Consider the following 12,842-nt stretch of genomic DNA (forward strand, 5'->3'; position numbering starts at 1 on the left):
AAGGTTCCTTCAGGTGCTGGCACGTAGGGAAACTGATAGACTACGTGACCTTGTGGTGGTCTTTTTCTACTTGTAAGCAGTGCTTAATTGTTTGCCCTCGTCAGGTGCCCATTGCAGCTTGCACCGCCTGTGGCCCCTGCCAGCACTGCCCATGACAGCACCAACACAACTACTTACCATCACACTCCTAAATGTGTGACAATTCAGACTATTCCAGGCCCCCACAACTATAAGAATGGCTTGGGGCGGGTAGTTGCAATTTTTAATGTATACCGAATTAATTAACAACTGTTGTTGTGCTCATCTCTAAATTAGACAAACACTGCCATCAAGAGGCAGACTGTCATAAGTGCTGGTTTTGACAATTATTTGCAACCGGCTCACATTAAGCACTGCGTAAATTGTACTAACCTATAGGAAGATATCATTGCATTCTCAAGATATGAGCGCAATTAGTGACCCAGGACACACATCTCTTGATTTCCATCTCATACTATGGTGAATGGGCAGCTGACATAACTCGTGTCAGTTCAGTGCAAAGGCAGCGGGCGACTTTCTTTGCACAGGGGCTGATGTCAATTGGGAAATGGGCGAGGTCACTAACCAATTCACTTAGACCACACAATATTCAACAGTTAATAATGCTTTGCAATCACTAACAAAGGCCTACACAGACCCATTCGCCAAAAGGAAAGATGCTTTCACATAGCACCTCACTTCACATACAAAATGTCTTTCTAAATATGAATGAGCCAGTTAAAAAGCCACCGTCTAATGGGCCAAATGTTTGTTACTTTCATCAAAAGTACCACAGAGGAGCACCAGCTGCTCCCATCGCCTCATTTCAAACGCCAGTAAACACCAAACGACTTCAATAATAAAACAAATAAAAAAAATAGAAAAAACGGGACCTAAAAGTACAACAGAAACCTTAGATCCTCCTGGATAACACGCTGGTCTTCTCCTCGGGGTTGAGTCCTATTAGCACACGTAGTTCATCATTTCACTCAAGAGAGTCAACTATATCACACAGAGGAGCCACAACCAGGGAGGAGCGCGTCTGTGATAGTTGAACATTTTGTGAGACATCTGCCTTTGCCTGATAAATGTTAAAATGTCGCTGCCTTAGACGATGTCCCAATTATTCTGGGCTTTGGCCTGATTCATTGAACTGGATAAGTGGTTGTTTCCCAGAGAAAATGTGCCTAGACACAGATTCCGTCCGTGCCTTTATTGTAGAGGTTAAAGGGCAAGAGGCGTGTTATTATCATGGGGAGCGTATCTCTTCTATTGCAATAGACAGCTAAACGTGAGTGAAACATGATAATAGGCAACTGTGATCCCCGGAAGAGGCAGAAATATAATAACGAGCTAACTTGTTTAATGGCAAGATTTTTATATACATAAAATACATTGTTTGCAACCGTATACAAAATATATAATTTAAACGTTTTATACAAAAAATTTATTGCCGATTCATCGAAGATTCTAAAAAACAGCTTAATGTAGGAGATTGTGAAATAGAAAAAAAATATATTATTCCTATTATTCAAGTTTTATCGCTTTGAAAGTTGTCTCGTGTCCTGGAGGTAGCGGGTGCACCTCGCCTCCCACGTCTCATGGCGGCCGGAAGCCGTAACCGCGGCAGCATCACCATTCAAACCAGGAATGTTTTTGTCTACTCATCTGCTGGATGTGATGTCTTCCTCTGCAGAATAGCTCGCTGAAGTCTGGGGAAGACAAACTGGCTTCCGAGAGAGCACTTGGCGCATCATGTGTTTTTCAAACAACATTTCGGGCCAGATTTAAAAAGATGTCATAGAACACCATGCGGCATCCAAAGTTGATGGGCTGGTTGCGTGACAGGGAGAGAGGAGCTAAGCGCCATTTCTACAGTGATATGGCACTCTCCTCCCCTCTCCAAAGCACCAGCGCACAATTAGGCTGCCGAGTGCCATGCACATACTTTTGCGCACAGTTTTTCTTCCAGTACAAAATACTATGCCTAAACAAACTAAAACTTTTCCTACTTTGTTTGTGTGCTGTACAGTGCAGCACACATGCAAGGTTGGAAAAAAAGGAGAAATAAAAGTATTTCTCCTTTTAATGGCTGCTTTAAAGTGGTATTGGTTTTTGGTGGAACACCCTGGCTACTATTGTTAGTAGATAGGACTTTGCGTCAAAAAGCATGGGTCTTTGCATGGGAAAGCCCATGTACCACCCATGTAATGTAATGCTCCGCGTTGATTTTAGGCAACTTTCCAGCAAAATAAGTTTTGCGCTGAAAGTAAATTTAAATAAAACTTTTGCACTGGTTTTCTTCACTTTTGTGATGCAAACACAGCTCAAAATGTTTGTAAATTTGGGCCCACATGTGGTGACTGCAAGAGTGTGAGTATTCACAGCCGCTTCTGAGAGGACTAGAGCCCTCTGAGTCCCCCAAGTGAGCAACACTTAGCAATAAACTGAGAATAGACACGATTCACTCATTTTACAAAAAGGAGATATATTTACAGTACCTTTTCCTTAGCATTGAGGTTTCTTAAAACTGACATTTGACAGAAGATAAGGCATTCTGTGCCCAATATTAGCGGCCAGATACCTTTTATAAATATTCTAAGGCCACAAATTCGCTAGCGCTAAGGGCAGAAACAAAATATCTGCACCTCTTCCATTTCGTCTCTAAAAATGAAATGTAAGAAAATGACCACAGACTGATCCTCTGCAATAAGAATATGGCGCACATTGATTCCTAGTCTACTTTCATCACATACATTTGAATACGTTCTACAGCTGTTTTCACTGCCTTGTAGTAAACTTTGATCCTGATACACAAAGAAAAGCATTTTGTCAAGTATTGTCAAGTAAACTACCAAAGCCATAGTGCTAGCTTGGCATTGCATCAACTTGATGCATTTCTTTAAGGAATTGCACAACTGTGTCTTCATACCCTTGTGGTGCCTTTGAACCTGCTGTACTAATGATAGATATACCTCTCTCTCTGTTTAAGGCCTTCTGCAGTTTGGAAGTCTTGGAACTACATACATGACTACAAGTTGGGTGCGGGTCACCTGACCTTAGATTGAAGATAGATTAGTTCCATTTTAGGTCGAAAGATATACAAGGATGCGAAGATTATCTGGTTATCCCACAAACTCATGCGTAAAGTCCTTGCATGATATTGTGCACTGAGTCGATAATTATCTCTATCGCCTACAACAGGCATGGGTACATCATGAGACCTTTTCTTTTCCTTTGTCCTTGGCACGTAAAAGGCGTGTGCTAGTGACCACAGTGTAATGCAGTGGAGTCCATGTCCTGTGTCCCACGCACAACCCTTACTGCTTATTCTTTCAATACTGATAATTTTCATCTTCTCGCATCTGAAAGTTTCTGTCTGCATATCTTTCGGCACGCTGTCCATCCATAAAGTTTACATTGCAAGATAGCTAATACTTTTCGCTTGACTAGCAAATTCTTCTGTCTTGCAATATCAGGACGACGAGGCCTTGATTTTCTGGGCTGAGGAATCTCAGTTGTTTTGTGAAGTTTGCGTTTCATACTTTCTAAAACTGCCTCTATGAAACGACTCCCTATAAATGGGGAAACAAAAACACAAATCATGAGGTGAAATATACAGTGCATTGATTTACTGTCGATAAAAATGAAGACGTCAAATCAGGGGCCACACAATGACAGAACAGACCAACATGTGTGCTCAGAATTTTCTGCAGGAGGGCCAGATCCATGACACATTTCCAGGATAACCACACCAATACATAACTGGAGAAAGAAGTCACACAAAGGAGATGAGGGTGCTTGTAGTGACTGTATGTAAGTAGAGAAAACTAGCAAAAATGGATAGCAGGAGAGCAGGGTTACCTAATTGCCAGCTATGTATACAACAACACATTACAGAGGGCATCATCTATAGGCCATGGTCAACTGGGAAGGGGGCAGCTGGAATAAGGAGTGTGCGTGGACAGAATGTGTAGACTGGCTCAGTAAAAAAGCACTGTCCGTAGACTTTGTCGTGAAGGCGTCGTAGAAGCCGACTAATATCAACACCAAACACACACCCAGTTTTACTTTGACAAAACCCAAACATACATCACGTTTCAAAACTAAACTAGCACCAGTGATATAGAACAGATGATTAATTGGGGACTGAGGTTGACACAATTTTGCTACTTACTAAGTCAGACAAGGAATCCTATAGATTTCTTCCAGAATTATATGCAATCATGTACATCGATTCAGAAACCAAAGTCAGCTTGATTCTTTATTTTGAAACCTGCATTACCAAATGTAAAATGAATCTAGAATATTGACCTCAGATTTGGTAAACAACAGGCTCATTGGTCACCAAAATGTTACATAGAGTAAACGCTGAGCCAGGTGATCTTGCCACAGCTAAACTGTGTCAGGTGCTGTACTTTGCTGTCAGCAGTTGGTAAATTAGATCCCCAAGGTGTCCTGAACCTAGACGCCTGGGTACACATCCAAACAATGGTGCTTATTCATTATGCAAAGCTTTTAACACCGAATGGTCAACAAATTGTTCATACAGATGTGGTTCTTCTTCACAGATGAAGCATTTGCAGAATCAGCTTGAGTAATTCCCCGGTTAGCTTTCCAGGAACATAAATAAACTATCAGAACAAACATTGACACAAGCGTGCAAGCATTGACTCCATTTTCTTGATACGGATACTGGTACAATGGATCTGTAGAAGTCTGTGATTCTCGAGGAGACAGTCACATTAAAGGTATATCACTTATGACTTGTCTCATTCTGGAGACTTCTATCTACACATTATTAGGGCATTGTCACATTGTGCGTGCCTGTCAATTCTCTCTGTGCAGGGAAAAGGGTCAAAACGTGTTGCACTACCAACAGCAACCCTTTCATACTCAGCACTGCACTCCATTAGCACTAGGGGCATGCACTCATTCATAAAGCGGTTTCAGTGCAACTTAATGCTGCAATTCAAAGTTGGGGAGCTGCACCGAAAGACCGATCACTTACAGGCTCTGTGACGGGCTAAGTGGTAACGTTGGCCACTGCCTCATTTGCCACCTCTGAAGGAGACGTTCTTGCTATAACAGGTTTGTTTCGAATAAACATTAGGTAAGTCCTAGACCGGTCTAGTCTAGCTACTGAGATACCTCCACCCGTCAGGTGGATCTGGTAGAATATGCCTGGTCTTCCATTCAATGAAGGGTCAGGTCTAGTTAGTATTTGGAATGCACAAAAAAATGTCTAATTGAATGCTTGAATATATCTCTGACACTGGTAATTATTCTGGGCTGAATTCCAAGATATTGATCTATAGCCTGTCTGTGCATTAGACGCAGATCCAGTGCGAATAGCTAAACAAGGATTTTGGGCCATATGTATCAAGATACCAATTAGTGATTCTGTAATAGCTATGTATCAAGAAAATTGCAATTTTTTAGCAATTTCTTGATATTCCTTAATTGCGAATTCGCAAATTGCGAATTCGCAATTAAGGAATACTTTCCCATTCATTTCTAAGGGCCTCCTGGCCCATAGGAAGGAATGGGAATTTGGGGCCATATGTATCAAGCTAATTAGCATTCGCAAAGGCCGAAATTCTGCGAATTTCGGCCTTTGCGAATGCTAATTAGATAAATGGTATGTATCAAACATGTTTGATGCAAAATAAGGAATTGCAAAATTTGCTATTCCTTATTTTGCGATTGCACTTAAGGAATCGCAAATTTTGCGATTCCTTAAATGCAATGTATCAAACAAAAAATATTCAAAAATTACCATTAAGGATTCGCAAATTACCACCAACTTCTAGTTGGTGGTAAGTTGCGAATTCTTTTCAAAAAGCTTTTTTACAAAAAAACAAAGGTGCCATATGACGCCCATACATGCCCTTAGGGCATGTATGTGCGCCATATGCCCCCAAATGTCTTTTTCAGCGGTGCAGCAGGGTGTGCTTGAGACACCCCTGCACCCGTGAAAAAATTCCTAATTTGCGATTAGCAAATTGCTAATCGCAAATTGCACTTTCATTCCTATGGGCCTCCTGGCCCATGGAAATGAATGGGTAATTTGCGATTAGCAATTTGCTAATCGCAAATAAGGAATGCTAAGGAATCGCTATTGAAAAGCGATTTTGTACATACATACCGTTTTGCGAATTCCAAATAACGATTCCTTAAAATTCGCTATGTATGATATATATGGTCCTTATTCTCAATTTGCGATTCGCAATTTGCTAATTGCAAATTGAGAATATTTTCAAGGGTGCAGGGGTGTCCAAAGGACACCCTGTTGCACCCCTGAAATAAGTATAGGTGCACATGTGGTGCACATACATGCCCTAAGGGCATGTATGTGCGTCACATGACACTTTGAAAAATGCTGAAATGTGCATATTTCAAGGAAATCGCAATTTACCACCAACTAGAAGTTGGTGGTAATTTGCGATTCCTTAAGGGCATTTTGGAATTTTTTTTTGCTTAATACATTGCATTTAAGGAATCGCAAAGTTTGCGATTCCTTAAATGCAGTTGCAAAATAAGGAATCGCAAACTTTGCAATTCCTTATTTTGCACCCAGATTCTTTCATACATACCATTTAGCGAAAATGAGATTGCAAACGCCGAAATTCTGCGAATTTCGGCGTTTGCGAACCCATTTGGCCTTGATACATATGGCCCTTAGTCTTGTTGGGCTTCATCAGTGAGTAGTCTCTTGGCACATCAATCTTGCGACACAGTCAGCAGCATTATCCGCATCCAAGGGCCTGCGTTACATTTATAGTAGGATAAAAATGAACTCTGGTACTCTACAGAGGCACCCGTTACTGTCGAACCTCTTATTTCCACACAAACCACCACCATTCACTCATTCCACCTATTGCCTCCCACCTCACATTTTATGTTTCTGCTTGTCACCCTTTTGCTCTGTATGGCAGTGTCTTTATAGCTAGCGCTTCAGTTCCTTTATTTCTTTTTTACCTTGGCTCCCATTACCTTGTTTCACTTCGGACCTTCACCATAGGTTTATATAGCTCTGGTATCTTCCGCTCCAGCATAGGCCTGAGGTTCTCCTTCAGCTTGTTGTAGTTCTTTTTCAGTTCTTGCTGGTACTCTCTCTGGTCTGTACTAATAAGATGCTTGTTCTTTTCCACTGCCCCGCCACATCTGTTCTCAGGACAGGAAGAATGAATTAGAACTGTAAATTCTTCGTGGCAACTTTTTGAAAGAACTTTAGCAGGAATATTCCAAAACACATTTCATAATATTCAGGTTTTCAGCAACAGAATTGTGTGGACACATTTATGTAAGCAATATATGTGTATAATTTTGCAATGAACAAGCACTTACAGTTTATCATTGGTCAGTGTATAGCTATGCTCTATGCTAGCTGGAAAACTCGATAGCAAAGCAATAGTCAAGAGGTGATTTTTCAGTGAGTCTGAAGGACAGGGTGGAGATTGGCCACGCCGATATTCATCATCCTCAATAATTCTTTGTTTGCCCAATATAGACCATACAAGCACATGTTGGGCGGAGGCTCTAGAACTTAGATGATAATCGTAAGGATGATTTTCAAGTAGGAAGTGTGCAAAAGGGGGAGGAAACTCTACAAGTTGAGTTTGCGAGTTGTACCAAAGTGAGTGAGATTTGATGTAAATCTGAACAAGAGAGGGCAGATGGGATGGTGGGAAACAACTGTGAATGAGTGGATTGAAATACTAGAGAGAGAGAACAAAATGAAAATCGTGTGTGGAGCAGGTGAACACTTGGGGGCGTTTTATGGGAATTGGGACACAGTGCAGTGAAGCAAGCCACCTTGCTGCTCTTCACTGCATCACAGGTAAAAGGCAGGAAAGTGCCATATTAATTGCAATATGGCGCATCTCTGTCCTTTCCGTTGCACCCATTTGGCAGCCTAGTGCCAACTCAGAAACCCTTGCACCATGGTACAAGGGTGCCTGCATTGCATACAGTATGGTTGTTGTGCAGGAAGGGGCAACTTTCTGCACAAAAACAATCCTGGGAGGCATATTCCTCTTTCTATTGGTGCTGCAGAATGAAGCAAACATAGAAAGAGGAAAAACGAAGAGAAATAACGCTCTTTCTCCAAGTTATGCCTCCCCTGAGAAGGTGTTAGATTTTGGCGCAAGCCCAGGTTTACAAGTACTTGTAAATCTGGGGATGCCTCAAAATCCACGGGTTTTGTGTGGGAACACCCACACACTGTGAATGAAAAGCCTTTCCAGCGCAGTGTAACACAAGGCTGTAATTTGCACTGCGCTGCTTTACTCCAGATTTGTGGAGCCACTCAGAACCATGCAAAGTGGCTTTATGTGGATTAAAAAATCCGATTTGGAGGTTTGTGTCACACATGTACCACGCTGCTTCGTACCCATTGGACAGTAAACTCGGTGTGGAGGAATATGGCTGGCAAAAGAGATTGAACAGGAAAGTTAAAGAAAGGCTACAGGGGGCAAGGGGGTATGTAGAGGACCTTTAAAAATCAGAACAAATATTTGAGAGGAAAGAAACAAAGCAAGAAGGGCTGCTGGGATTGGTTGAAAGTGATTAACGGGTAGATCTTGCAGATTTCATAAGGCTGTTTGTGGCACATTTGAGGTACGCTGCAGTTGGATTGGAAGAAGGAAAGAAAGAGTCAAAGATGATACCAAGATCAAGAAAGTAGGAACCAAAACAAGGCCTGAAAATGGGGATTGTCTTCAAGAAAACTTAGTTAAACTAAAAAAGGATTCTAGAACTTTTAAATCTTTATTGAAGGCCTAAGGGTCTGGCATCTGTCAAAGACGGAGATGCAAGGTGTTCCATTGCTTGGGGCCTAGCACACCAAATGCTCAGCCTCCCCACCATGCACATATGAAACATGGAATATGTTACATGTCTGAATGGAGAGACATCTCTCAGATGTCCCAAATACCTAGCAGCAATTCAATAGCAGATCCTATGTCACTGACTTTACCCATGCTGGACTGGTTGCCATTCATACACATTCTTCTGCTGTACACACTTCTCGCTCAGCTCTGCTACATACATTGAGGTGTAAATGAATATGCAATTAGTGGCTTATGTCACCCAGATAGAGTTTAACTTCATGATTTGCATGAGGGCCAATTATAAAGGAGAGATCTAGAAGTTATACAACTGCCTAAATCCCTTGTGATTAAAATGCAGACTTTAAGGGTAGGCTGCTACGCGACCATTCTAGCTATCCTAGGAGATAATTTAATACAACTCTAATATGATAATAAGGAAGCACAGTGATATAGGTGACTCACCTCATTCCAGCAATCTTCTGCTTTAAATGCTTTAAATGGGACCACATATATACTTTTAAAGCACAATTTTACAAACACACTGGCTAAAGAGCAATAGATTATGAAGAGAAACTCCAGCAAGACTTCAATATTTTAGGGACTGCCACAGGACCCTGGTGCATTATTTGCCACCAACGGCAAATCATGTACGTTCATAGGGATTGAAGGACTAAGGATTCCTCAACATATCTCAAAATCAGTCATAAAGTTCTGGTGATTTTTCTGCATGCCCTCCGAAAGGTAAGCCTGACCGTGGTTAGTGTTGAGTAGGCAGACATTTTCAGGCATTCCACTTGTGGTGTGGTTGAGAAGGACCTTCTTTCCAGATAGCCTCTATTAACCCAGAACAAGCTTCTGTGCATGGGAAGTTCCTTGAAGGACTGCAGACACCTATTTATTCTTGGTGCCCTCGACTCCAAAATGCCCAATACATCACCTCCAAAGTGTCAGAGAGTTCGGTTGCCCCATTGATTTGGTCATGTGTTACCTAAGCTTCTGTGATGGTATAGATGATTGTTATGATCCTTAAGGTGCAATAACGCTGGGTTTTAAATATAGCGTAAAGGCTGACTGCTCTTACCCCCATAAGGAGTCAAAAGGGAACCACAAGCATTCTGCTTGTGGACTTGCATCTCAAAATACACCAGAAATCCAATGAAGGAATTGCTGGAATTGTTGGCCTCTGGAGATAGTGTGATATAAGCTCCTGGATTTCTGGAGGTCCCTCACCAAGATCATGAACATGGAGATGAAAGCAAGAGTCCCAGGTACTTCTATCAGCTCTGGAAATCTTACTGGGTGCGCCCAAAGTGTACTGTGATTCCTGAGCAACATGAAATATACAGTGTCAGATTGATGGTGACCAGTCATCCTTTTCTTGACATACCCTAATCTCGGGTAACTGGCATCTTCAAAAAATGACCAGGTAGCACATAGAAAAACCTTCCATCGAATTGACAAATGTGCCTCTGGCCATTACTCTGAGTACAACAAACAAAATTCCCTTTTGTGCACCCCTAATATATTTGGTTCAATGTTTGTTTAATAAAATATTAATTGTAATTTCGCATTTCTCTGTCTTTTAGAAAAATTGAAATACTATACATTGTTTCCTAAAGAAGGTGGTGTGAACCATTTTTGATTTACACTGAAACGCTGCGTCGACAGATTACTATTATTGTGTATTTGCTTTGATAGATTATTTGTATTGTGTATTATTGTATGACCATGTGTTTGAGGAATTGTGGATGCATGAGGCAATGATGGACTATGTGAGGTCCTTTTAATTCAAGGATTTGTTTTTATATATGCAATTTATATCTGAATGTTTTTATGAAAATATATCTTGAGAACATCAAGTGTGACAGAGAATAATTTTAATATTTTTACACGTGTTGGAAAAGTTTTTACGAAAAATGTGTGCAGAGTTTGAATTAACTACTCCTCAGTGCATTTCCATTCGTGATATAAAAGCACACGTTGGACCTAAATGAATTAGGGTGCACAAAAGGGAATTTTGTTTATTATCTCAATTGTAAACTACCCTGTCCCTTTTGACAATACGGGGTGACTCTCCATTTTGGAGGGTTTTCTGAGTATGCACATGGATCTCAACACAATTGAGGAATTCATGCATAGAATGGTCCCATTTACAGTTTCCACAAAGGCTGATTCAGGTGAGGACACCTTATTCAGCAAACTCCTAGCTCAGTGTCAACAATTCTTTCGATGTTGTGTCTCCTTCAGCCGTTGGTAAAATCCAAGACTTCCCAACCCCATCCTCCAGACAAATGGTTAACACAGAGAATGGAGAACTGCAATATCCAATCTCCCCCCTATTACAGGAAATATTATATAAAGTGTTTAGTCTGACCCTACTGGAAAATCCTTGATGTTTACTAGCAATAATGTGAATAAATAACTACAATGATGAAATATCAAGCCATTTGTTCTAATCAGTATTCCTGCCACAGAAACCCACATTAGCTGACATTTATATAACATGGGCAGCAGTCCCCGGATGTACTATTTTAATGCCTTTTCATTCCTTCCTTTTTAGGTCGAGCCCGTGGCATGCTGTATTGGAGTATGGACTTGAAGCCCTACCCACTCTCCACCCATATTTTTAATTGGCTTGTGTTATTGTCCTTCGTAAACGCAGGCTTCTGATTTGTTAATAGGCTTGTTAGTCCCTTCTTAGTACCACCTTGTCTTCATTTGTAACCTCCCATCAGGACGGGACCTTTTACCTTGTCCATACTGTTTAGCTTGTTTGGCCCTTAGCAAGAACTCTATGCTTAAACAACTAATCATAGATACACACAAGGGAAATATATGACAAAAAAGTACCATTGATTTTTATTGCAGATCGGGGCAAAATGACTTTGTTCAACAGATTACTTTTGTTAAAACAAACATCTAGTCAGCTTTTCGCAGCTGAGCCTCACTGTGCTTAGGGTGCTCGATTTTTATGAGGAATGTATTATTTTTATACAAAAAATTAAGTCACAGGTGTGCTTGAGTCAGTATAGAGATGCTCCTTGGGATCACTGTAGCTTCTCAAAGAAGCAATTCAGCAGCCACTTTTCTTCATCTTGATATTTTGGACGAAGAGACATAAGAATTCAAAAGAGTCATATTTTAACCGAAAAACTTTCCTGCCCAAGCTTGAATTTTACATCTAAATTCTGAGAGCACAAGATTTCAGAAATTAAATGTAAAATTTCACATGCTGTAGTGATTTATTTGCTATGCCGGCTGTACCCTGCAGCACTGACCATCACAGTAAATTTTTAGGTCTCACCTACGCAGCACGCAAGTGCTGCATTGGAGTGACCTCTTGGAATCACTCTGGGCTTTTGTGGAAACTCGTGCATGTTCTGCAGTGTTTCCAAGGAGCCCTCGTGCATGTATGACGTTTACTTTGTGGGAGTGAACAGCGGCGCCATCTGTTTGCAATTATCGCGCCCGCCGTTGCTCGCTCCCATAAGGTAAACGCTGCGTGTCGCTTTAACTTTCGCGGCTGCGGGCCACGCTTGTCTTTCAGCGCTTGTTTGCTGAAGTCGTCGTGACTTGTGCTCTGTAGCGCACGTAAAACCTGTGTAAGTGACAGATTGTTTGTGGGAGTAGTTGTGCATCTTGACGCAAGACCGCTGCACCCTAGTCGTATAAACGTTTTATACATATGGGTATTTTTATGGTGGCGTAGCACTTTTGGCGCTAATAAGCGTTTGCCCTGCTTGTTCCAACTATTGTTTGGGTACCTCTAATTTAATTTGGACATGCTGACTGCTCTTGCCTCCTTGATGTCTTCAACAGGAGCTCAGACCGCCTTTTTGGTAATTTCTCAGTTTCCTGTCCAGCTCTTTCAAAAACTCGAGAGGTTCCACAACACTTGCTCTGAACCTGTAGGGGGGCAGGGGGCAGCAGCTGCTAGTGTCGCCATTTTACAAGACAGGGGGAGCCCGGCACTGTTACCGGTTTAAACTT

At 41.4% G+C, this 12,842-nt stretch overlaps 1 protein-coding gene across 1 annotated transcript in view; it reads right to left on the reverse strand.

Annotated features, from left to right (window-relative positions):
- Window positions 1–1,359: 1,359 nt before the first annotated feature.
- The window catches only part of DOCK8 (dedicator of cytokinesis 8), a 765,653-nt gene continuing 754,170 nt past the window's right edge, over window positions 1,360–12,842 (reverse strand). The window contains exons 47-48 of the mRNA XM_078675733.1: window positions 7,015–7,185; window positions 1,360–3,593 (exon numbers count right to left, since the gene is read on the reverse strand). Coding sequence (XP_078531859.1) covers window positions 3,533–3,593; window positions 7,015–7,185 — 232 coding nt within the window. The 3' untranslated portion in view covers window positions 1,360–3,532. The remainder of the gene's footprint in view (window positions 3,594–7,014; window positions 7,186–12,842) is intronic.

This window comes from Lissotriton helveticus, chromosome 2_1 (assembly GCF_964261635.1).
Source record: "Lissotriton helveticus chromosome 2_1, aLisHel1.1, whole genome shotgun sequence".
In the NCBI taxonomy this organism is placed as follows: Eukaryota; Metazoa; Chordata; class Amphibia; order Caudata; family Salamandridae; genus Lissotriton; species Lissotriton helveticus.